The sequence below is a fragment of the Lissotriton helveticus genome, chromosome 3_1 (assembly GCF_964261635.1).
Source record: "Lissotriton helveticus chromosome 3_1, aLisHel1.1, whole genome shotgun sequence".
In the NCBI taxonomy this organism is placed as follows: Eukaryota; Metazoa; Chordata; class Amphibia; order Caudata; family Salamandridae; genus Lissotriton; species Lissotriton helveticus.
Window position 1 is genome coordinate 755,998,862 of NC_136061.1, and position 27,578 is coordinate 756,026,439.

Here is a 27,578-nt window from a genome sequence, read left to right on the forward strand (position 1 = left end):
ACATACTGCAGTCTTTATTTTAACTATCACATCTCGAAGCAGTGGGAACAATGCACCTGCCCAATCCCCCACAGAATATGGTCACTATAAAAAAAACAGTTACATCTTAATGAAAAAAGGTTCTGCAACAGACAACACTCCTGCTGCTACGGAGTGTAAATACGAAAATTGCTAACAGCCATACAGAGTATAATACCTCCTAATAGCCTGGAGCATGCCATATAGACTCAATCTCACATAAAATTACAATGATACTTACATTTATTATAATTTATCATATAAATATTCAATATTAGTTATACATACAAAACACAGTTTAAAACAAAATCCCTTCATTACATTATAAGAATAGCATTGAACAATGTGCTAATCTGTTACATACAACCCAAAATTCTAAAATATACGGAACGAATACAAGTTCGCAATATATGTGTAATTAATTCATAGGTCAGACATTGAATGACGAACAAAAAGGGTTTTTCAAGTCAGGTCTGAATAAACAACTTTTTTACAATGTACTAAAGGGAAACATATATTGTTCTATTTTAAAACTGTTTTGTATGTTTAAATGATATTGAATTTTTGTATGATATACTGTAATACATTTAATTATTGTAATTTTATGTGAAATTGAGTCCATATGGCATACTCTAGAGTATTATGAAATCTCTATGTTAATACCATTGTCTTCTAGTATGATTAAAAGTACAATTAAGGGGGCGTGGCTACACAGCGTAGCATAATGGCCGCTGCCTAGTGAAGCTCCAGGAACTGTAACTCTTCCCAGCATATCCAATACAATTGTCCAACACCCTGAGAGGGAATAAAGTGACCGGAAGGCACCCGGCTCGGATCCAGCAAAAGCGGTATGCGCCGGCCGCCCACGAGTCAAGATAGAGGCAGCCGCAGTTTAGGGCCTGCAACAGGAGCCGACGGAGGGATCCTGCCCCTGATCCTGGAACTGCCTCACTGCTCCACCTCTGGGGATAAATACACAGCGGTGATTGATTGATGCACTAGAGAAGAGGGGGCTAAGCCGAGAAATCGCGAGGCAGGGGCGAGAGCACCCAACAAACGGACACCGGGCGGCACCATGGAGAGGAAGTGTACCGGTGATGCAGTGAGTTTGTGAATTTGGCCTGCCACAAACGGGGAGTAAGTGGGAGCGAATGGAGACCTAGAGCGAGAGATACACAGTCGTCCCCTGCCGTCCCATCCGTGCTGAGAGATGGAGGTGGGGTCTTCCCTCCGCCCCCAAAAGGGACGACAGATTGGAGGGAGGAGAAGGGCAACCTCCCATGTTGTGGCACAATGTCACGGCAGGAATCGTCTCACAGCCCACAAACTGTGGCACCCTACAGTACCAAACCAGGGATTGCACAAATAGTGGAGCTAAGGTGCAGAACTCATTGATGCCACGGTGGGGCTTCAAGAGAGACAATAGACCCTTGTCCACCCACCGTTTTTCCCTAACGGCCCGGCCGGTCCATACAAGGGAGGTTGAGATCAGGACCCATAGTGTTTTCCCATCACCGGCGCCAATAGAGGGTGAAGAAACCTGGCCCTGCCGCCTACTACCGCCAACCGGAGGGACTGAGGCAGTCTACGAGCTGCACGATGTCATCCACGAGAGGCCCCAAAACTGTACAAATTAATAAACTCGATCGATATACGCTCCCCAAGGAGTCCTCGCAGGATCTTTCACCCAAGGACAAAAGCACTGGAGAACAGGGAGGAATGAACCCAGAACCCACCCTTAAAGACGTCATGGCGGCAATAGCAGGGGTCAAAACCTCGCTGGAAAAAAAGATGGACTCCATAACAATAGAAGTGAATCTAATACGGGCAGACCTAACCAAAAATAGTGAACGAGTCAAGCAGGTGGAACTCACAACCGCAAGCCTAGTAGAAGACACCTCACAACCTCAATCTGACGTGAAAGACTTACAGACTTTCTGAAAATTAGCAGAAACTAAGCTGGATGACTGTGAAGGACGTCTTAGGTGTAACAACGTGTGGGGGTTCCAGAGAAACCTGAGGGCCAACCAACAGATCTCTTCGTGGAGGACTTCATCCTTAAGCACCTACAACCCAAGGGGCTAGGAAAATTCTTTGTCATAGAGAGAGCTCACAGAGTCCACGGGGTTCATCCGAAACAGGGAGCCAACCCCCGTCCAATACTCGCCAGAGTTCTCAACTTCCGAGATCGTGATGTTATACTCCAGCATGCCAGAGCGGGGCTCCCGCTCTGATATGAAAATGCAGATATAACCTTCTTTTCTGACTTCACCCAAATGGTTCAGAGGCAACGAAGATCATTTCTGGGAATCAAGAAGACACTTAGAGACAGAGGCTTCAAGTATGGTATGTTGTTCCCGGCCCGGCTCCGGGTGAAGTCGGATGGAAGGACCTGGTTCTTTGACCATCCAGAGTCGGCAGCAGAATGGTTGGAGAGCCGCTGAGCAGCAGGTTATAAAAGTAGATGTGGTGGACTATAATCAGACCGTGCAGGTTGTGGCCCGAGGAAGCCTATGACAGAACGCGCTCCAGTGCGAGGTACGTCTAGCCCTGGCAGGGTTTGGGAACAGACACCGGGGAGCACCGTCGGACTTATACACAGGGCGGGTGCCTTCCAAAGACAAAAGACATAAACTGGTTTTGATTTCCTCTCGGGGAACTGTAAGGGAGTCACAAATGGGGGGAGGAGGGAGGGACGAAGCACCACGCACCCCACTTTTCTACACTTAGTTAACTAGTTGGGTGACAGGCACTCTACAAGTTTAAAAATGGGCAGTTTTGAGCACAGAGTGCAGGGCCGCATGGAGGGGGCAGTTGGGATGGGGTCCTAGAATTGTTAGGATTTAAGGTTAATGTAGTATTTGCTATATCAACAGCACAAGATTGCATCGCAACAGAGGAGAAATACACAGACACAGATTTAGATGAATGCACAGTGGGACACGGGATTAAGATCCTAAGTTGGAATGTCAATGGGCTTGGTGATAAAGTAAAGCATAACGTGGTCCAACAGTACATAAAGCGAGAAGCCCCAGACACTATCCTTCTGCAAGAAACACACCTCGTGGGGAACACCTGCAAGGCAATGAATAGAGGGGGATACAAATTGATAGCTCATGCTGGCTTCACGACCAGCTCGCAAGGGGTTGGCATAATGGTCAGAAACATATTTCCTTTCTCCGTACAGGGTAGATACATAGGAGTCTCAAGGCTCTGGGAGGGGAAAGCTGTAACATTTATATCGGTCTACATGCCCCCTTGTTTCCAAGGTGATATATATAAGAACCTAGGCACTATCCTCTTATCACTACTGGAGGGTCTACTAGTAGTAGGGGGTGACTTTAATGCAGTGGTCTCAATGATGCTAGGCCAGCACCCCATGAAATAAGGCCTTCTAATAGGCGGTTGCCCAATTTTCTCGAGGCGATGGGGTTGGTGGATGGGTGGAGAACACACAACCCAGATAGGATCCAGCACACCTTTCTGTCAGGGGCCCACCAGAGCCTCTCTCGCATTGACTATATTCTGGTCCCAGCATTACAAGTACTCAATATTTGCAAGGTCCAGCACCTGGCCTGGGGAATTTCCGAAACTCACCAATATGGGTACATATGGTCTTAGGCCAAGCAAGGGTTGGGAGAGTCGCTCCCATCAGTCCCTGGTATCTTGGGGACCCAGGAATCCGGAAAGAACTAAATCAGGCTACGGAGCATTACTTTCAGGAGAATGTGGGTACAGTGGATTCTGCCCAAACATTGTAGGAGGCTTATAAATCAGTAATCTGTGGGCAGGGCCTGTCCCTGATCGCTGGTAAAAAGAAAGACAGACAGAAAGATATAGAGCAGGCAGAGGATGAAGTCTGTAGATTGGAGGATGAGCTAGAGCTGGAAGTTACCCCTGAGAAACTTCACGCACTACACCTCAAACAAGATGAGTTTAAAGCATTAGCCACTGATAGAGCCAGGACCCTGGGGAGAGAAGCACAAAGCAGAATATATGAGCAGGGGGATAAAGGTGGGAAATTAATTGCATGGCTTGACAAGAAAGAGTGGGCCAGCCGTCTGGTACCTGAGTTGAGGGGGGAGGACGACACTCCAATCACTGACTCACAAGAAATAGCAAACCAATTCGCCGAATATTATCAGATCATGTATCACACTAGCGGACAGTACTCCGAAGAAGACTCTCGGGCGTTAATACATGGCATTAGACTCCCCTCCCTGACGGAAGAAAATCGAAACTATTTAGAAGCCGAGTTTACCAATGACGAAACTGCACAAGCAATCAGAGCTCTTCACTCAGGGAAAGCCCTAGGCCCCAATGGAATACCCATCGAGCTATACAAGCTCAGACCCGACAAGGTAGCCTCGCACCTCCGATCAATGTTTATGGACATCAGGGAAAAGGGAATGCTCCCAGATGACCATTGAGTAGCCACCATTTTAGTTATCCACAAGGAAGGTAAACCAAAAACCAGCTGTGCCTCTTATAGGCCGATTTCCCTCCTCAACGCGGAACCCAAAATCCTTGTGAAACGTCTCACAAATCGGTTAGTGAAAGTAATAGGCAGCCTAGTGCATCCTGATCAGTCAGGATTTATGCTGCATCGAAACACTGCCTTAAATCTACGTCGGGTGCACGGGGTGTTGGGGAGCGCAGCTACTATCCAAGAGGTGGCAATACTGGTGTCATTGGACGCCACCATGGCGTTCGACATGGTTGAATGGCCGTATCTCTTTGCAGTGCTCACCAAAATGCAGTTTGGGTCTACCTTGAAGGTCTGGGTTCGGCTAATATTCTCGAAACTGATGGCACAGGTGGTGGTAAACAATAGGAAGTTGGCAGTGTTTCTACTGAGCCGCGGGACATGCCAGGGATGTCCCTTGTCCCCTCTCCTGTTTGCTCTCGCCCTGGCGCCTCTCACGGCACGAATACGTAAAACCCGGTCATCCGACGTCTGCGCTGGTCCCCTGGCTGGGAGGACAGGATCTCCCTGTATGTGGACGACATCCTGCTATATTTGGCATCCCCGAAAGCATCCTTAGCGTGCATACTGGATATTCTGGCAATATTTGGCAGATATTCATGGTTCACCATAAACTGAGTAAGTCACTTATTTATGTCCTTAAGGGAGAGCCACCTATCCCACCGCTGAATTGTCCAATACAAACAGCAGCAGAGGGCTTTAAATACCTTGGTATTTTCATCTCACTGAGTCAGTCACTTCATTTTAACCAGAATCTCCTACCACCAATACAGAGATTGAAACGCAATATACCAAGTTGGAAAACACTGCCACTCTCATTGCTGGGCAAAGCAACCCTCTTTAAAATGATGGTGCTGGGGCGTGGCCAAGATGGCGGCGTGAGCGGACGTGTCCTCCCGAGCTCCCGCCACCGGCCTTTTTCAGCACGGGCTTTCGCTATCCGGAGCCCTTTATTAGCCACCTCAACAGATCGGCCGGCACCCCCAGTGGCCCCTGGCGTGGGTGGGGGCCGGCAGCGAGCAGCGGGGGCCTTTCTGCGGCGACGGCCACGCGGCCTACTGTGCGGCCTACAATTGTGGAACAGTGAGGGGGCGGAGCCGGAGTTAAGCCCGGGAACAGCCGGGTCCGGAGGCGGCGGCCTGGGGAAGCTCTATTCAAGGCCCGGTGAGGCCATGGTGGGTCCGGGCTGCGCGTGCATGTAGCGCGAGGCACCAGGTTTGGCACTACCTGGTAGCTATTGCGGGCCTGCCGGAAGGCCTGATCGGCGTGAGCCCCCGCCGACGGCCACGGAGGTGAGGAGGCAAGTGCGGCAGCGGGCTGGGCGCAGCCTTCCCTGGCCCCCGCGGGTGGTCAGCGTGGAGAGTGGAGCGAGGGCCGGCCGGCACCCAAATCGCGGCAGAGAGTGGAGGTAGACACCTTGGACGCCAAACAGCAGACCGGAGGTGAGGGACGGCGTGTCAGCCTAGGAGGGCGGACATTGGCAGCACAGCCCACAGCGCTGGAGGCGTATGATGGCCACGGCTGGCTGGGGGAGAAAACACTGCGGGCCCCCTGACACTGTAGGCGGCGAACTATGTAGTGACTGGTGACCATTGGAGGCCAGCACGGAGACTAACTGAGACCCTGCATCCCAACGCTTGGAGCCAGAGGGTTCCTTACGGTGAGCGGCCGCAGCCAGGGACAGAGTTGAGCAGGCAGTGGGCAACAGGGACAACTTACGGAAGCCTACTACCAGGGGGCCGGACATACACTTCCAGGCTCAGCGGCAGAGGGGCACAGCGGCCGGGCTGTAGCCCTCAATAGCGTGGAGCCAGCTTCGGTGTCCTGAACACACCCCAGGGGGACAGTTATGGAGGAGGTCTGGGGGTATAGTCGGCGGGCATTTGTCTGCGGCGGCGAGCAACTAGGGGACCTGGCCTGGTGAGGGCAATACACGGAGGAGCGACTGAGATTTTGAAATGCCCAGTACTGCAGGAAGGTCCCATACGTCCGGTGCTTGCGGGTCAGGCCGGACCCGAGGTTGCCAGCCCAGCACGGAGCACGGCCGTCAGAGACGCGCCCCCCACGATAGCACACTAAGGCCTAACTAACCGCCAAGCTCACCACGTGGCCAGAATTGCACTCTCGAAGTAGGCCCATCGGGAAACCACGGGCCCAGGGGCACCCCAGAGCTGAGAGGATCTCTCCGGGACAGTGCTCCCAGGTCTGCGACGCAGGCGTCATGTCGGGGGCGAGGGTCTGCAAAGATAAAACGGTGAAAGAGATGTTTGCTTAAGCCCAACTGTCCCCGCCATCTAAAGACAAGTCGACGGCTGAGGCACGCCAAGCTGAGACTGCGACAGTTGGTATGGAACCCATCACGAAAGCCTTCTTGGAATCTCTTTTCACAGCCCTGAGAGATGACATCCACACTCTCAAGAAGGAGTTTTCGGAAGAGATCCGGGAAGTGCGTAGAGACATGGATGGCATTGGGGAACGGGTAATGAAGCTCGAAACCAAACAGGAGGGTCGAGACGCCGAGATTGAGGCAATGCAGCAAGAGATAATAAGAATTCATGATCAACAGGTGGACTTGCAAACCCACCTCGAGGACCTAGAAAACCGCTCTTGGCGGCTCAATAAACAAATCCGAGGGGTGGCGTTGTCGGAGGACACCAAGGACCTGTTTAAATTCTCTAGAGAACTTGTCAACCATGTCCTGGGACGGCCCCTGGAGGCAGAACTGAGGCTAGACAGGGCACATAGGGTGGGACCCCAGCGATCCGCGCCGGCCCCCCATCCGACATCTTAGTCTGTATACAGGACTTCCGAACAAAAGAGGAAATTCTCCAGAAAGCGCGACAACTGCACCCTATCTCTTTCAAAAATCAATCGCCGACCCTGTTTCAGGACGTGTCAGCACTTACGTTGCAGAAACGCCGAATCTTCAAGCCTGTCACAAGTTATCTCCAGCAGCATAACATTCCCTACAGCTGGGGCCATCCCTTCCGTATCGTGTTTAAATTGGAAAACAAGCTCTACCAGCTCCGCTTCCTGAAGGAAGCATGTCATCTGTTGGGTATTGACCCACCGACGGAGGAGGAAGAATCGACAACCCGCCCTGGTGGTCCGGGGGGCCCGACATCCCAATGGTGTCAACAACGCAGAAGACGTCGCATCAAGAAACCCCCGAAAATCAAGATCGAGGACGGCCAGCGGGCAGCAGTGGAAGCTGTGGCGTCGGACTTCGCCTCTTCACATACAAGTTGAATACTCCACCCGCATCCCTTGAGACTGAGGGTTGCTAGTTGCGACCTACATGGTCGGCGGAGGGAGGGGGAGAGGGATTGATTGACTTGCATTACCCCATGCTATATTACTGCCAATCACCTATGAAGATGATGGACTATTGTTTGGTTAGCTTTATTTTTGTTTATGTTGTTGGGGGTTTCAGGTTGGGGGAGAGGGGTTTGGGGAGAGGGATAGGGAGGGGGATGGGGGGTGGTTCCACGTCTTCCTGATACGATGGGGGACCGAGGCCGCGCGTCCCTTAGATCTATAGCAACATCTGGCACCCCGAGGTTCTTGTTCACACTTCGTTTATGCGGGGCTCCTGCCCCAAGACTTTCCCTCACGATGGTCACTGCATGGAGTCACCATTTTTCTGTCCTGATTGAACACTGAGTATGCCGACCTCCACAATTAGGATCGTGACCCTAACTGTACGGGGTCTTAATAACCCAGTAAAGCGCAGAGCGGTCCTGTCATGCCTAGAAAATACACAGGCGGATATTTGGCTCTTACAAGAAACGCACCTATTAGCGAGAGACTGCCAGCGGCTGCGCTCCCCGAAATTTCCCTCTCAACTTTTTTCCTCCGGCCCCACTAAGGCAGCAGGAGTAGCGATTCTGGTTGCCTGGAGGTTCCAGGGAGAGATCTTGCAGAAAGAAGCGGAAATCAAGGGGAGACTCTTGGTCTATCGTTTTGCTATTAATGGCATGACTTTTACCATTGGCGTCATTTATGCACCCAACGAAGACCAAGAAAGATTCCTACACGAAGCCCTAGTGAAGGCCACAGACACCACAGACAGGCACATCATTCCGGGGGGGGACCTGAACCTGGTCTTTGATAATCATGGAGATAGGTCGAGTCAACGCTCGCACCAAACGGGTGCTATTTCTGGGGAGGGAATCACCCGCATTAGTGAGTTGGGCCCATGTGATCTCTGGCGCGACCTTCACCCACAAGAGCGGGAGTATTCATATTACTCCAATGCACACAAGACATATGCGAGATTAGACCACTTTTTAGCGTCCACACAGGTCCGCACACTCACAGCTGGGGTTGAGATAGGGACGGCCTCTCTGTAGGATCATTCGCCGGTCATTGCTACCATCACCCTTCCACCTAGAACTCTACCTTCTAGAGTGTGGCGCCTTCGAGACACACTCCTTCATCGGGCAGACATGGTTAAGCGTATACAGGCTTCCATTACTGAGTACCTCTTCCATAACGCTAATCCGGACCCCACCCTGGCAACACAGTGGGCAGCGTTAAAACCAGTGGTGAGGGGGGAGTTTATTGCCATTGCGGTGGCATACAATGTCGAACGCAAACGTAAGATTGATGAACTGACGCAACAAACTAGAGAGGATACACCAGAGGACGGGAGCTCCCAGGGAAAGCTCCGCGCGGTCAGTTAGCAGCGCTGGATCAGGACAGGGCAGAGTTCGCTGCGCTGCACCTGAGACACTCCTATTATACGGGTGGAGATAGATGTGGATGCCTGTTGGCCCATTGGTTGAGAGAGACGCGCCAAAAACAGGGGGTCCGAGAAATCCGTAGAGCAGATGGTTCGTGCGTTATCGAGGATGTGACGATAGCTGGGGCATTTCGTGACTTCAACGCCACCCTTTACACTGGCGCCCCACTTGATAGCACGGACAGGACTGCCTTTTTAGATTCAGTCACTCTGCCGACTCTCACCCAAGCGCAGGCCGATCACCTGGATCGGGACATACACCCGGAAGAGGCCATCTCAGCCATCTCACGTCTTAAACCGGCAAAGGCACCAGGGCCAGATCGCATTACTGCTATATACTATAAGACGTTTTGTGCCACTTTGGCGCCCTTGCTCACTAAGCTGTTCAACTCATTCGCTGTCCCCGGGGCAATCCCGAGCGATGTCTTAGGGGCGTCAATCACAGTCATTCCCAAACCGGGGAAAGATAAAACGGAGTGCGGAGCTTACCGGCCGATATCTCTCCTCAATATAGATCTAAACCTATACACTAGCATTCTAGCGGCTCGCCTCGGCCCCCTCATGCCAAGGCTTATAGATCCAGATCAAGCGGGATTTATTCCCGAACACCAGACATCGGATAATACTAAGCGGGTTCTCCGCCTCATCGAGAAGGCCACACGAATCCCGGGTGAATATATGATGCTCACTATCGACGCTGAGAAAGCGTTTGACCGGGTTCACTGGCCATAACTAGCGCAAGTATTGGTGCGCTCGGGGATGGGTGAGAAGTTCCGTACCTATATTATTAATTGTTATAAGTATCCTACGGCGGTAATGCGAGTGAACGGACATACATCAGCGCGGTTTCCCATTGAGAGAGGCACGAGGCAGGGGTGCCCCCTGTCGCCCCTCCTCTTCGCCCTTTATGTGGAGCCGCTGGCAGCGAGACTGTGGGAAAACCCGGCCGTTACGGGCATGAAGTTCGGCGGTTATGTGCACACAATATGCCTCTAAGCGGATGATGTCCTGATCGCCCTCACCAACCCGGAGACGGCGCTGCCAGCCTGTATGGAAGACTTGGCTGCATTTACCCGCGCTACAGGTTTTAAGGTGAACACAGATAAGGCAGTCGTCATTGACCTCTCATTGTCAAAATCTACATGGGAGGGCCTGCAGGCCCTGCTCCCTCTACACTGGGCTAAGACTACGACCCCATACTTGGGGATCCTACTGGCCGCTTCACTCCCAGAGGTGGTCAGCACTAATTATTCCCTTTTGAGTCAAAAGATCCGACGAGAACTCGGTAGGTGGAAACATTACCATATATCATGGCTTGGTAAAATCGCGGCGGTTAAAAAGACCATTTTTCCCCAAATATTATATCTCTTCCGGGCCATTCCTCTCCGGCCCCCAGTAGGATGGATACGCCAGATACAGGCCGAACTCGCGCAATTCATCTGGAACGGACGGAAACCCCGAATGCGACGGGAGTTGTCGATGCTTGCCCCCGAGGGCGGTGGACTGGGAATCCAAATCTCCATCTGTATTTTCAAGCTGCCCAGTTGCGGTATTTGGTAGAGTGGAGCCGGTGGGAATCGGAGAAACATTGGCTCTTTCAAGACCAAGCGGTAGCGACGCGACCCTCACAGAGCGTCCCATTCCTCCCTAAAGCGCATAGACCTCCTAATCTATATGCCTCGCATATTACACGGGTTCCCTTGGAGGTGTGGGACGCTACTAACATCAAGCACAAACTTACGTCCTTTCCCTCCCCACTTACACCACTACAGGATAACCCAGACTTTACCCCTGGCACAGATCCGGTGGCCTTTGCAAGATGGGGACAGGCCAGATGTCGCGTCCTATATCAGGTCTACAGTGCGGAGGAAGCCCTTCCTTTTACCCAGATGAAGCAGGTTTATGGTCTCTCAGAGGCAGACAGATTTCAATACCTACAAGTAAGGCACTGGGCGCTTCAGCCTAGCGTCTGTACCCATGCCAATAGACTCCTACTTCCTTACGAAAGATGGTTAATCACCAGCACATCCGACAAGAAGCTCATCTCTTATTTGTATAAGATGCTACAGGGGCGCCTAACACATACTTACAATCCTAGCAAGAAAAGGTGGGAGAGGGAGATCGGTAGAGTCCTCAGCCAGAAAGAGTGGGATAACATCTACTACAGGGCTCGACACTCCGCATACCATATGGGGCTCACCGACACACTCATGAAGATAGCCACATACTGGTACTACACTCCGGAGCGGCTGCATGCGATGGACAAAACACAAGAGGCACTGTAGAGGCTGTGGTAAGATAGGTACATTTGTACATGTATGGTGGGAATGTGAGCACGTGCAGGCATACTGGACACAGGTCTTAGATGAAGTGGATAAGCACTTTGAGATAGAGCTTCCGCGCTTCCCATCGTATGTGTTGCTTGGCCTCCCCAACCCCTTGATGTACCCGCTACGCTCCCGTAGAGGTAGACAGATAGCAATAGCGTTAGGATCTGCGACACAAAACATTCTCACGCATTGGCGTACCTCCAATGTCCCCACATTCCCTGGATGGTTGCATCGCCTATGGCACGTCCTCGGTATGGAAAAATTGTCACTCACTCTGGCCGGGGAGGGAAATAAATACAATGAATTGTGGCAAACCTTCCTGTCACTTCTGGCCACAGAATTTAGGGAAATAACGTGCTCAGATACTTGAGACTACTGCGTCTCACTGACCCACAGGAGACAATCTGAAGAGGAAAGAGAATTGCAGAAGAAAACAGAAATATTTGACAGGAGACGTGGAACGGGAGATAGGGGGGGGACGGTTGGGGGGAGGGAGGGTTTATGGGGGTTGTTTCCTTAGTTGCATATATAATTGGTGACGACACTATTTGAAGATGTACCAATAGTTGAGCTCGTAGACTGTGAACGACTACTCTGGAGCACTAACACCTGATAACTATTAGTGTTGCTATGTATTTGTGCTGTGCCTTAAACCTTCAATAAAGATATTTAAACCTAAAATGATGGTGCTACCCCGCTTCCTGTACGCCCTACATAACTCATTGGACCCAGTCCTTAAGTCATACTTCCAAGAAATCGAGGGCTCCAGAGGGACCTATTGTGGGACGGGAAGCCCAGAATCACATTGACTAAATTTACCTTAAATTGGTACGACGGGGGATTAGCCTCCCGGATATCAATAAGTACTATTGGGCGACCCAGCTCGCAGCCATAAACCAAGGTTCTTATGGCCATCCTGACGACCCGGGATACGCCATGGAATGATGGTTTTTGCCGGGCGTGAACTATAATAGAGCACACTACTCCCGACCACGGAGATACTCCTTAACAGGACCGACCAACCACTTTGTCCAGATATGGCATGTAGTTAACAAACACCTGGGCTGGGGCCGTAGGCTCACACTGGCAACCCCTTTGTGGGATTCCCAAAAACTGGGTAATTTGTGGAGTACACAGGGATTTGATAAGTGGGATCTTATCGTGATCTCGCAGATCAAGGATTTGTGGGTCAAAGGCGAAATTATATTCTTTGCCTCCCTCCAAAAGCAATATAGCTTGGCAGAAACTGAGCGCTTCAGATATTTCCAGGTCCGCTGTGCTTTACAGACCCACCTTCCCAAGGTTTCTTTCCCCCCGGACGCATCTCCCTTAGAGGATAGAGTATTGGACGGCCACCTGCCTGAAAAGGCTATCTCCCTGATTTATAAAAAACTAATCAATAACATGACAGACAGCTTCAGTCACTTAAAGAAACATGGATAGAGGATGGAATTGAGCTCGATGAGGAAGAGTGGCAAGAGGCGGCGTCTTCCCCGAGGGAGATGGCAATCCAGGCTAGATTGCGCTTAGTCCAACTCAAAATTCTCCAAAGAATCTACATAACAGGACTGTGTCTGGTCTGCATGGGTAGAGCAGAGAGTGGGGAGTGTAGATGTAAATGTGGAAAAGAGGGCACCTTCATGCGTATCCTATGGGAGTGTGACCAAATACAAGCCTACTGGCGCGCAACACTTTTCATCCTCAGTGAGGTACTGTGAGAAAGTGACTCTATATATACTGGACAATAATGTAGTACAGTGTATATAGAGTCCACCAACCCCAAAGGTATAACAGAGGTTAAAGTCAGAACTGACCTTACTCTCCAAAGTGGTAGCTTGGTCGAGCAGTAAGGCAGTACCAGAGGACAGTGTAAAGCATTTTTTGCACACACTCAGTCAGCAAATGGTTTTACACACTCAAGAACTGAACTCCAGGCCAATTGTTATTATATCCTTAGATATAGTTGTTTTATTTTTAGAACCAACAGTATAAAAATATACGTTTCAAGTTATGAGTACTCTCATGTCAATACTTTGCAGAGGAGCAATAAAGTTTGAGCTCACAGCAATTACAGGATAGCTAGTAAGCAACACAGTTCTGAAACACACTCGAGCATTGAGCTCAACGGGTCTTTCACAGGTAAGTACAGTTGATTACTTTATGGATTACTTTGGTAGTTCTAGGACTAGATCTCAGATTCAGTCCTGGGGTCTAAGCTGAAACCAGATTAGCAAAAACGTTTTAGTTACTGTGATGAATTTTCCTGAATATAAAGCTGTTTTAAAAGTTCACACATAGAAACTTTTCAAGGTAATTCTGACAATGTTATTCAATGGGAGGAAATTCAGGTTACAGGTAAAGTACGATCGCGTTACTTTTGTAACCCAGCACTGGTCTCCTGGGGCCAGCACTGGGGGCTTAACTCAAAACAGGTAGGTAAATGCGTTTCAATATTTCGTACGATTTTTAAAGAATATTTCCAGTTTTCAAAAGTAGACACTTAGAAGAAATTTCATAGAAAAGCAGACAATGGGTTCCGATGGAGAAAATACAGGTTACTGGTAAACCCGCTAGGGATTACTTTTGCGGTTCAGTACTGGGCTGAAAGGTACAGTACTGGCTTCCCTCCTGATCACAGGTGAGTACTTTCGAATTCGGACTTTGGCTGATTTTATAGGAATATTTTCAGTTTTCAAAACTTCACACTTTTCGAGTCAAAATGGGTCAATGTTATCCAATGGCAGGTAAGTGAATTACCGGTTTCCAGGTGAGTACTTGGTTGGTGAAGTTAGGGTTCTGGGCATAGACTCAGGGGTCCCCCAAGGTCAGGTGAGTACAGTTAGTTCAGTCCCAGCGGCACAGGGGCGGCCGGGTGCAGAGGTAGGTAGGACCAATGTAATCCAATGAGGGTAAGGGGGCCTTCGGTTGGTGGCTGCTGGCTGGCAGGACACGCGGCTCTGGGAGCTGGGCTCCTGGTCAGTTGCTCAGGGCAAGGGGGGAAGTAGGATAGGGCAAAGAGGTCACAGCCAGCTGCAATCGGGCGGCTGGGTGCAGGGTGCTTTTGAGCCGTCGGGCGCTCAATGTTATCCAATGAGGATCTTGAAAAAGGAACAAAGGCTGCAGGCTCGGGGACGGTGACAGTGACTCTCCAGGGGCGACCAGCACTTCGAAAGGTAAGTTGGGATGATGGAGCACAGGTAGGTACCCCAAAGGGAGGGACAGGGGGCCGCGGGGCACTGGGTGCAGGGGTGTCTTTGGGGGTCGGAAAAGCTTACCCTTGGCTGGTCGTGGTTGGGGTGGCCTCTGTTTCTGAGTCTGCAGGCGTCGGCTGGTTCGTCGAGGAGGGTCTTTGGGCACTGGACTTTGGGTCCCAGTCACCGGGGGGACGTCCTCGTGGTCTTGGTTCGAGTTGGCCTGGCCCGGGCTCGGCTGGTGCAGAGTGGGCTGGTCCGGAGCTTCCTGGTGAGCACCAGGTGGGTTGATGCAGCAGAGCCTCTGCTGATGGAAGTCCCAATCTTCGAGAGGGTCAAGGCAGGCAGGTCCTCTGGGTGTCCCAAGGTTGCCGTCCGCGGAGGTCGCCGGGATTAGGCAGAAGCAGGTTCCAGGATCAACAGGCCGGTAGGGCTGGGGCCAAGTCAGCTGTTGTTGTCCTGTTGTTAACAGCTGCGCTGCGGGTCTTGTTCTTCTTGATCTTCTTTCTTCTTTTGATATCGAGATTTAAGGAAAGAAGGTTCAGGGAGCCCCTAAATAATACATTTAGGGGCATTACAGGTAGGGTAAGGGCAGGGACCAATGGGTCCCTGTCCTGGGGTGAGGACACCCCCTAGCATGCTCCTCTCCTGTGGGAGGGGGGCAGAAGCCTAGCTGGGATTGGGCAGGGCTCCCCATCTAGAAGATGGCCGGAGCCCGGGGTCGTGCTTCACCTCGCCTCCTTCACCTGAGGGGTGGAGTTGGCAAAGGTTGGCACACCCTCCTTCCGGACGTAGTTTTTCCCGCCAGTCTTCCCGCCAGAGTGGGGGTAGAATGGGTGGGGGGCCAGTTGCTTAGTACAGCAAATGGTCTGGAGAAGCTCTCAGAGGGGGTATGCCTTTGAAGCTTCCCCCTGTCCATCCTGGGGGAGGGGACATAGCACCTCGCCCAGGATGTGCATTGTTGCAGGCCCAGGAGAGCAGGGGCTCTCCACCAAGGGGTCCAGCAACATGTCTGCTGTGTGGCAGCCTCTGCAGCCACTCAGCCCAGACGTGGATTGTAGGTTCGGGTTTTGGACGGCATCTCTAAGGTGCCCTCTTGCGCATCTTACATTAAATCCCACACTGGCATCAGTGCGGGTTTAATGTGCTGAGAAGTTTGGTACCAAACTTGTCAGTCTTCAGTGTAGCCATTATTGTGCTGTGGAGTTCGTAATGACAACCTCCCAGCACTATATACTCTTAAATGGCATCACTGCACTTACAGTGCCCAGGAATGGCCCTGGGTACTTTAGGGGCACAGGGCTCATGCACCTGTGCCCTCACCTCTGGCATAAGGCACCCAGCTAGAGGGGTGACTGAAGTATGCCAGGGCAGTGAGTTCTGTGGGCATGGCACACAGGGATGTGTGCCATGTCGACTCTTGGTTTGGTTCTGTACTTAGGCACTCAGCCTGCAAAGGTAGTGTGTGGCTGTCTTCTCTGGTCGCCATGCCCTGGGTACCTAGGGTACCATTTACTAGGGGCTCACAGGTGACCAGAGATGCCAATTGGGTATTTTGTTTCAGCATAGCTTTTCTTTTTAGGAAAGGAACACAGGCCCTGGGTACCTGATTGGCAGGGACCCAGGGCACACTCAGTCAAAGCACATCAGCAGTTCAGAAAAAAGTGGGGGCATACCAAGGCAAGAAAGATGGCACTTTCTCACAGGTACTTGCACTTGAACTCTGTTCGGAGGCTCGTAGGTGCCTCCTAAATATATGGGAGCCTACAGACCTCACTTCTTACAACAAACTCTGGGCAACCCTGGCTGTGATGATAGGGAAGGGAAATATTGCTCGAAACTGGGGAGCCTTTCAACCGCCCAAATTAGAGACCTGGAAGGAAGATCTAGACTGGTGCATGTTTAAAGAGAATTCAGTCTACATAGCGAGAGGGTGTCCGGGGAAATGGGACTGGGTATGGGGCCCTTGGAACACATACAGAGGAAATATATGTACCCAGCCACTGCACACGAGTAATGAAGATGCCCCAAACCCCTAATTTGCCCACACAGTGTATTATGGTATTTTGAGCAGCTGCATCAACTTCCCGTATATGGTATAAGCAGTTTTTCACCATGTAGGCATATGACATGTGTTTCGTCCACAGGTCTTTTTCAAGACCCGAAGAAGCCAAGCCTGCACATGTATATAAACATGTATGTATATATACAGGTTGGGTGTCTTCGGGCTCTTACTTATGTCATGCTTATAGTCCTTAAAAAAGATATTGCTGGGTCTGACTGTTATCCTGCTACTCTTCCTGTTTGACAATCACTGCTCGGCACCTTCTGGATATTACTGATTTGGATTTTTCATTGGATTGGTTTGCCATCAATATATTTTTGCAGATTGATACTGTGGCATGACGATTACTTTAAATTGGCTTCTGATTAGAAGAACCTACCAAGATTGGTGATATATTGCATACCAGTTTACTACATTGGTAGTTGTACATAGTCCTTAGCCTTGAAAAAGACCTGTGGATGAAACACAAGTTGGCTGCCTACATGGATGAAACTTTTTTGGACCATATACAGGATTTTAAAGCAAATTAATAGGAGAAATTGAAATGTATCTGCTCACACCTTGACTTACTTAAGGAATCTACAAGAAAAGAGTGTGATCTTCAGTGTTGTATGGTAATTAGGTAATTGGTATGGTAATTAGCACATCATGTGGCTGGGTACCGTCGCCGCATGATTACCACGAAATAGGACTCTCTCTTGTTGCAGCTTGGATACTTGATATTTCTCTTGGACTACCCCATAGAATTGTGCAGATGTGCAAGCATATAGCAGAGCCACCCCTTTGTTTTGATTCAGACAGGATTACAGGCTGTTTAAAATGATTAATATTAATTTCTTGTAGATCACTGCATGTTTTACCTCTCTGAATCAGTTACCAGCTTTCCAAGAACCAGCACCCTTTCAATAGACCAGACACCAGTTGGAAAAAACTTCAGATTTCTGCTGTGCTTTTTAGTGGGTAATCTTGTTCTCTGACTGAAAGTTTGCCCGTAGCCTGTTATGCTATTGCCATAATTAGTTGCTAATATACTTATTTTTTATTTTGAGGCATCTGGTGATTGAATACAAGAGGCACAGGCACCAGTATAGTTTCCAATTTCTGTCTTATTTTTAAATAGAAGTGTTCATGGATTACAAATGATTATTACTGGATTTACCCCGGTATTAATCTTAGCGGTGCAATAGTATACTATTTTCAATCTTCTTTCATTTCCAGTGTTGCCTTCGTTTTGACTTCTTTTTTATATATAATTAAGGAAACTATGTAATTAAACATTTTAAAAATTCAGTAATCTCTACTTGCTCAAAACTCACAAATTTTATTTTTAACTTGTCAAGTGGGAAGTCACCAGTAGACCGTGAGCCTGATGTGCCTGTCGCTGTGCAGCCCCAGGTGTCTATACAGGAGATCAACGCTGAGCTGAAAGCAAAAATAGAGGCGGAAGCATACAAGAAAGGGTGAGCATTTACAAGGCGACCTACCATTTTGCCTCTACAAACACATTTATTTTATGAATGTCCTTTCTTATAAATGCAAAAAAAGACGATTAGAATCAGTTACGGGTCTACCGTGTTAAAAGACCTTGTTATCACTGTGCCATTTATTTTAATATCAGTCAGTTGAATAACATTACCTTTTCCCAATATTGTGTCTTTTCTCATTAAAACAGTTTACTATGTGAATTCTGGTGTCTGTAATCTGGTTTCATCTGCACACCACAAGGCTATTCAATGTATAGCCTTTATTTAAGAGTTTCATTCAATTCATCCATCCTTATGCTGAAATAAAATGTTTACTTTAAGGCATTTCACAACTCTTTGGAGCTAGGTTTGCAGTATATCAGATACCTATTATTTGAATCTCTGCCATGTTGGTTAAGGAACGCAACATCATTACAAGTGCATGTTCACCCAGCACTCCATTGGAATACCCATTTGATTATCACCAGGGGGCTTAGTGCATACAGCATCTGAGGAGCAGAGAGGTGCTCAACCGTTCATGGAACCTCCAACCCTTCAGGGGGTTCCCATTCAGCCCAAAGCCAATGAATATCTGGGAGATATGGGAAACTCAGAGGTCTATCATCATATTCTACTGGTAGCTTGGCACGAGCAGTCAGGCTTATCCCAGAGGCAATGTGTAAAGCGTGTGCACAACACACACACAGAGCAACAACACACTAGGCACACCACAAAAGAAACCCCACACAAGGTTATATAAAAATAGCCTTTGTATTATCCAAAACACATTATATCATAACCACACATATACACTGTGCCAACTGGCACCAGGTAGTAATTTACAGGGATTATATACAAGGCAGGGCCAATCAGTCCGCTGTCAGAACCATAAGATCAGGTAATCACACAACCAGTAACTACTGGTAAAATAATGTACTCCGCATTATCATAAGCAGCATAAACGCATTATGTCTGCATCACATTAGGTATGACCGATATTATGAAACCACATTTAGTCATAACTACATTATACAGGCACATGAGGCATGAACATATTATGCATAAATCATAATTAACCACAGGGCACCGTGTTGAACACTGGTGACAAAACCCCTAGCCCGGCGCATATCTTCTTAACCCCTCTTGGGCGAATACATAATTGCCCCTTAGGTCATATCAACACAATGAATGACCCCAGGCCAACTGGCCTTCCTCCGGAGTCCGTCTGGACGGTTCTCAACGCCCTTTGTCCTCCAAAGTCAGGGCTCTCTTTGCCCTGCGTGCTTTTTCAGCAGATGCCCACGTCCCAGCAGTGCCGCCGCGAACATCAATCTTTGCCCCTAACTCAGGGCAACACAAAGTACACCGGGCAATCTCGGACCCCGAGTGGGGAAGGAAGCCAACACTTTGCTACCCCTCCTCTGCCCCGGCCCAGAATGAGTAATGCTCCCGCCCTAATGGCGATCGGAGCTCAATGCCCAAAATGTCAGCCCCACTCACCATTCCTGTGGGGGCTGAGCGGTTCTCCTCACAGCCATCGGCTGAATTGCATGAGAGCCTGGAGCATTCCTGCTCTCATCGGTTCCGCTCACAGAAGAAAGGCGGGAAGCAGCAGAAGGGAGCCCGCGAAGCTCCGGTCTTCAGGCACTCTCCATCGGAGGCATCTGGGGCTCTCGGCTTCCTGAGCCTTAGGTCCCACCCACGACCAGGCCTTCCGTCGCCTGTATTCCGGCCGGCAATTCCTCTCTGCCGCAACTCTTCCCACAACCAGGCACAGGTGCCTGTCTTTCGGGTCCCGCTGGTGACGTTCTGGTGCACAAATGCAGGGTAGGCTCCCGCTACTCAGGGCATAGATGCGGGTGGGCTCCTGCTCCACCGAAATGCAGAAATGCAGGGTGGGTTCCCAGTCCACCACCAGCGGCACGGGGGAATCCCTACATTGGGATTCTCTCTGAATACTTCGCATCCCAGCGATGCAGGAAACAAAAGTTTCTCAGGCCCTGGGAGAACCAAGAAGAGCAGCGCAGCGCTCACAAGGTGCTAGGAGCCAGGAATTCCAAAGTTCCACGGAAACAAGGCTGGGCCCAGGCAGGCCAGCTCACAGGGCCCTCGAGAAGGGAAGTAGTCCCTCGTGGCGATTCCTCCTGCGGGCCAGCCAGCAGCAAGTATCCCAAAGCACAAGAAAGCACACTCTGATGCGGTCACAGCCCAAGTACTTACACTAATTTTCCCTTACTTCTGCCCTGGCACAGGGCTTGTGGAACCAGCCTCAACTGGCTCTGGGGGGTGTTGAAGCACTCTGTTTACCAAGCTTCCACCCTCCTTTGTCAGATGGGGCTCGGTCCTCAGACACACCACAAGGGCGGAGCCAGCATTCACCTAAGCAGGCACAGACCTATTCAGTGTCAGGGGACTACTACTCCCACTACTCCAAATGCAGATCTTCCATTCAGCCTAGCTCTTACTCACCCTGCCCTCCCTGGAGCCACACACCTCACCAGCACCTGTTACTCCAGAGCCAGACATGCAATACACATCAGGCAGGCAGACACATAGCACACAGAAATGCCAACTTCTAAAAGTGTAATTTCTAAAATAGTGATAATAAATCTGCAAACACAACTGCGCAGCATTTATTACTATTCCAAACATACCAAACTTTTTTTTATTTATTATTTTATTTTTCATTCAACCAGCAGTTGCATATCATTTAAGACATTTCAATCATCGATGTTCAGCAATGCATAACATTTGGATTTACAATCTGTATCATATACATATCAGATGACACTTTCGTAATTCCCGCATCAGCAGATTTTATCCCACCTTACACATGCAAGGTGGGATATAAGGTCTCTTCACTCCCCACCACTCGACACTCACTGTGTCCCTCAACATCCATTGCCAGTGTGGTGCCCAGGTCATAGTATCCTAAAGGCCGGTTACTTCATGAGTCAGAACATGGTTCGGGTTCCGGTGCTGCCTCTAAGAACTGGACTAGTGGCTCCCAGAAGTCTCTGGGCCGCGAAGCTTGTGGAATGTCCTCTACATAAGTCTCTAGCGTAGTTTTACAATAGGTCATGTCTGTGATCAAGTCCTTCAGTCTGGGGGCTCTCTTACTGCCCCACTTCATCGCAATGTGCCTTTTTGCAAGCAGCAATGCTACCGCCAAGAGTTTCCTGCGTCTAGCGTGTTTAAGTTTCCTGACTCCTAAAATGCACACCAAGGGAGAGTTGGGGATCTGCTCTGACAGCATTTTGGATAGTGTGGCGGTGACTTCATCCCAATATGTCTGCAGTTGTGGGCATGACCATGCTGTGTGTAAAAAGTCAGCTCTTGGTGCATTGCATCTCTGGCAGGTGTCTGTCTCGCTTAGGCCCAGTCTGTGTAGTTTGGCCGGCGTATAATATAGTTGATGGAGGAATTTGAAATGGATAATTCGCAAGTTGCAATTTGACGTGAGAAGTGTGAGTTTTGTGCAGCTGTAGTGCCAGTCTTGTTCGTCTATTGTCTCCCCCAGCATTATCTCCCATCTACCCAGCGCTGCTGTAGGTTTCTCGGCCTGTTCCTCTTGGGCTGCGTTATATAAGCGCGTTACCAGATTCTTCCGGTTGGGAGCCATTAACAATATTTGTAGTGTGTTCAGTTGTGTGGGTTCATCTGGGAATGTAGTGTATAAGGACCGGACAGCCGTGCGTAGTCGTATATATACAAATTTCTTCAGGTGGAGATCATGAGCACAAAGTGAGGGTCTGTTCATTTAATGAAGGTATTATGGGGATATAGTTGTTCTATGGAGGTCAATCCCATCTCCATCAGTAATGTATGCATTTTCTTTTCTTGCTTTAGGGTAAGTCTAGGATGTCTCGTTGTGGGCAGCGCCCGTGCATACACTGGTACCTTGCGTGCTCTGTGTGCCAGCACATGCCACGCCCTGGAGGTGCATTGGGCCGTGCAGATCTTGTCACTCGATACGTACCTTATCGGGTCGGCTATGAGCGCAGTTAGGGGCAAGGGAGCAGCACTGTCTTTTTCCACCGCGGTGTGTGGTATATATGCATGGCGTTTTGTCCAGTAGTGTACGTGTTGTGCCTGTGCGCAGAGGTAATATAGGTGGATATCTGGCACCCCAAAACCTCCTAAATGGTATGGTTGGGTTAATATCTTCCAGCTCGTTCTGGCCTGTTTACCTGCCCATGTGAGTTTTTGCACAAAAGAGCGTACTCTTATGAAAAAGGCTGTATTCAACCATATTGGTACATCCCAGAACAGATGTAGAAACCTGGGTAATACAATCATTTTCTGTAAGGCTATTCTATCCGCCATTGAGAGAGGCGTTTTTATCCATTTATCTACCTGTTCCTCTAACCTCACCAGCGCCTTTCCATAGCTCTCCCTGATAACTAAGTCTGGGTCATGGTGGATCCAGGCCCCTAAATATTTAACTGGATCTGTCCGCCATTTTAAAGGGTATTCCAAATGAGGTTCTCCTGTTGCCTCAGTTAAAGGTATCACAACTGATTTGTCCCAGTTCATTCGGGGGCCGGCATACTGTTCGTACCTGACATATTCCCTCATAAGCGGGTTTAGGTTCCTGTCCGGGTTCGTGGTATAAAGGACCACATCGTCGGCATACAATGCTATTCCAATGGGGCGGAGGCCAAATTGCAGAGCCGAGTCAGAGTGCTTCTGTCGGATCATACAGGCTAGTGGTTCTAGGATTAGTGCAAAGAGCATTGGTGATAGCGGGCAGGCATGTCTGGTACCGCGCTTTATCTCTATGGGATTGGATGTGTAGCCATTTATTCTGACCCTTGCCTTAGGCTCTGCATATAGTAACGATATCCATTTCAGGAATGGCTCTGGGAACCCCATTTTGCGAAGTGTGACGAACATAAAATCCCATTCCACCGAGTCGAATGCCATGGCAGCATCTAAAAGGGAAACATACCAAACTTGACCACGTTGCTCCTCTCATATCAGGAATTACCACTGAAACACTTATCAGGGAATCCCCAATGCATTCCATGGGAGGGCAGCCTCAGCAGTGAGAAACAAAAATGACTGCCACACACTTAAGGTGCATGTCCTACCTTTTACCTAAAATGCACCCTGCCCATAGGGCTAGCTAGGACCTACCTTAGGGGTGACTGACATGCAGTAAAAAGGGGAGTCACAGATGTGTCACATCACATGCACAGGCCCTGCAATGGCAGTGGCCTGAGACAGGTTTGAAAGGCTACTTTGGTGGGTGGCGCAATCAGCGCTACAAGCCCACCAGAAGCATTTAATTTACTGGCCCCGGGTATATGAGATACCGCATTACTGAGGACTGACAGGTAAATTAAATATGCCAAACAGGTGTAGACTAATGTTACGATGTTTACCTCAGAGAGCACACGTACTTTACACTGGACAGCAGTGCTAAAGTACCCAGAGTCCTAAAACCACTGAAACCAGGTCAGAAAAAAGACTAGGAGGAAGGTAAAAAGTTCAGGGATGACTCTGCAAAAATGGCCAAGTCCAACAGTTTTCATTAATGCTGCCAGAGCACACGTCAACCCTCTCATCCTCACCGGGCTTCTTATGAAAGGATGTAGAGGAGGAGTGGTGGGTTAAGGGGGCTGAGCCATAATCCATCTACAAAGTGCAATTTAAAAACTCTGCACTGTTTAAATGGTTGTCTGTCTGGATTCTTCATTTGTGAGGGGCATATTCAATTATTCTAAAGTCCCCTCGCATAGGCACAATCCATTTTATTTAGCAGGCATATTGTGCATGCCTCAAGCAGCACAGTATATTTGGTAAAATGGGTCTGAGGGTGCCCATCAGTGAGTCCCTATGCACAACAGGAATTCACACAGGGCATCTGGGGTGGGATCTGAAACCCTAGCCCATCTTTTGATAGGGCTTGTGTTCCAGCACTGTCTGAACTGTGAGAATTCATTTGGCAGATTTTCTTGATGTAAAACAATAAACTATAAGAGCCAGGAATCTCCATGACTAGAGTCCACGGGAAACACATAAAGGAGGGGACCCCTCTAACGTTACTTTAAGGTCAGGGAAAAGAGGGGAAAAAGAGAACAAGTATTGAAGAAATTCCCTCGAGACCTATATACTTTTAATTACCAACATGATTTGCTTATTTCATTTTGTTCACACACAACAATAATCTCAAAACTAGTGAGTAACATTTCATTAGTATTTTATTTCATTATTCTTTGTTTATCATTTTCATTTCTTATGAATGTCATCATTCTTTGTTTAGCATTTCCATTTCTTGTAACATTTTTTTATCTTTTTGTATATAATTTTGTGCAAAATACATATTCCAACAAATGCAAAAACAATTTTATAATAAATAGCCCCTTGGCTATAAAACCACAACAATAATAATACACTTACACTCATACACTACCATACATTCTAACTAACTACCATCCACTCACTCCATACAAATGCAGTATCTTAATAAATCTTGATATCATATGGCAAAAAAAGAGAATATTTTTTGCCTAATTTTAACCATCAGCTGTTAAAGATATCTTCCACGCAAGGTCGACGCGCGTTTCGGTGGGTTGTCCACCACCTTCCTCAGGACCTATGTAGATACAAACATTTCTTACATAACCAAAGCCAGGAGATTTTTCTCTTATAAGCTATGCGACCGATGTCTTCTTTAAAATCCAGTCAGTAGTATTAGGATTTTCAACAGTCTAAGTTAACGACAAAATATTCTTACTCCTGCCATATTTCTATTAGCTGACACGAAATAATTTTCGTATATATTCCCTTCTTCCTCTCAACAGGTGGATCCCTTCTCACTAAAGATGATACTACGCTGTATGGTGCTTTTGTAATTCCTTAAAAAGGCATTTTTTTGGGGGAGATTAATGTCTTAACGGGCAGAGATCCCTCCTTATGCTTAAAATTCGTAATTTCTCATAGACGTCACTGTTGCGACCTTTGTCATTCTACGTCTTCCTCATCTGGGTATCCCGCATACCCGTGTTGCTGCACAGCAAAGGGACCTTTTAAGGAATTACAAAAGCACCATACAGCGTAGTATCATCTGTTAAAAATCCTAATACTACTGACTGGATTTTACTACTGACTGGATTTTAAAGAAGACATCGGTCGCATAGCTTATAAGTGAAAAATCCCCTGGCTTTGGTTATGTAAGAAATGTTTGTATCTACATAGGTCCTGAGGAAGGTGGTGGACAACCCACCGAAACGCGCGTCGACCTTGCGTGGAAGCTATCTTTAACAGCTGATGGTTAACATTAGGCAAAAAATATTCTCTTTTTTTGCCATATGATATCAAGATTTATTAAGATACTGCATTTGTATGGAGTGAGTGGATGGTAGTAAGTTAGAATGTATGGTAGTGTATGAGTGTAAGTGTATTATTATTATTGTGGGTTTATAGCCAAGGGGCTATTTATTATAAAATTGTTTTTGCATTTGTTGGAATATGTATTTTGCACAAAATTATATACAAAAAGATAAAAAAATGTTACAAGAAATGGAAATGCTAAACAAAGAATGATGAAATTCATAAGAAATGAAAATGATAAACAAAGAATAATGAAATAAAATACTAAAGAAATGTTACTCACTAGTTTTGAGATTATTGTTGTGTGTGAACAAAATGAAATAAGCAAATCATGTTGGTAATTAAAAGTATATAGGTCTCGAGGGAATTTCTTCAATACTAGAGTCCACGGGAACCCAGACCTCATTGAAAGTGAAGTCAGTATAAGTGCTAGTTGGGGATCAGAGACAAAATGGCTCTTTATGGTCTATGGAACAATCCCTTGTTTATGATAGAGCACTTCATACCACAGCTTTTGAGTGTTGTTAATAACAGGTATTACTAGTTAATCTATGTAATTACTTTACCTATCTTCAGCAGAATGAAAGGCTGATAAGCCTTACCAAGATATGAACCTGTGAACTGTACACTGCATGTTTTAGCTCTCTGAGTCAGTCACCAGCCACAGTGTGTGTTGAAGGCCTGGACAAAAGTGTAACATGACTTATTCCAGGTCTGGCTTGAAATTAAGGCTCGATGGAAGGTTCTGATCCTAAAAGCAGCCTTTTATTCAGTTAAGTATCATTGGTGCCATGAGCCCCAATGTAAGTAAGGAAAATGGCCCCCTTGCTTTCCAGTTGCCCACAATTCTAGTACAAATCACCCCTCACATCTCTGAACCGCAGCGATAGCTGCAATACCCCTGTCTGTATTTTAGGCAGATTGATGCATTTATTGTATGGCAGGCTAAGACCTATCAATAATCAAGTGGTAACATAAAAGACATCACGATTCATCATACATGTAAATGTGAAGTTTACAATAAGTTTTCTGTTATTTCTCTGCTTTCGTCTGTTTCAACTCAAACAATTGGTTTATTCAATGCTTATTGGTACGTTTATATCTTCCATACCCACAACCCCACTCTTGTCACAAGTAAAACATCGACATAGTAGTGTCACTACCCATTTCACCCTTGTGGCTAGGGGGCAGCGGGCTGGAAAGAGGCGCTGAATGCTCGCGCTGGCCCACAGGAATTCTAGTACAAATCACCCCTCACATCTCTGAGCCGCAGTGATAGCTGCAATACCCCTGTCTGTATTTTAGGCAGGTTGATACATTTATTGTTGATTGGGTTACCCTCACTCCTATCTGCATTTATTGTATGGCAGACTAAGACCTATCAATAATTTATTTATTTATTTTATTTTATTTGCAGGTTTGTACCGCGCTGGCTTCGACTCCCGAAGGAGTATCTCCGCGCCTTTGGCTTCTACGACAGGTTTAGGGGAAGGGCTGTTTTAGCAGTGTACCTAGTTTTGGAACAAGAAAGTCTTAAGCATTTTTCTAAAAGGAAAGTGTTCTGAGAAGAGCCTAAGAGATTTTGGGAGACTATTCCAAAGGGAGGGTCCTGCTACTGATAGTGCTTTGGTTCCGTGTCTGGCCTTTTTAGCTCTAGGTACGCAGAGGAGGCCTTGTTCGCTCGACCTGAGTGACCGGGAGGGTATGTAGGGGACAAATTTAGTGGTCAGGTATGCAGGACCCATTCCATTCAGGCTTTTATGTATGGTGCAGCATACCTTGAACTTGGCCCTCTGTTTGACGGATAGCCAGTGCAGTTTTGTCAGTAAAGGTTTGGAAGGCGTATGGGGAGGGGCGTTCAGAACCAGGCGAGCAGCCGTGTCTGGACCACCTGAAGTCTTGTCGTGACTCCCTCGTTAGCAGATAGGAGCAGGCCATTGCAG

At 48.2% G+C, this 27,578-nt stretch overlaps 1 protein-coding gene across 1 annotated transcript in view; it reads left to right on the forward strand.

Moving 5' to 3' along the window:
* The window catches only part of IRAG1 (inositol 1,4,5-triphosphate receptor associated 1), a 589,242-nt gene that overhangs the window by 542,473 nt on the left and 19,191 nt on the right, over window positions 1-27,578 (forward strand). Inside the window, exon 18 of the mRNA XM_078680946.1 lies at window positions 18,175-18,294. Within this exon, the coding sequence (XP_078537072.1) occupies window positions 18,175-18,294 (120 nt within the window). The remainder of the gene's footprint in view (window positions 1-18,174; window positions 18,295-27,578) is intronic.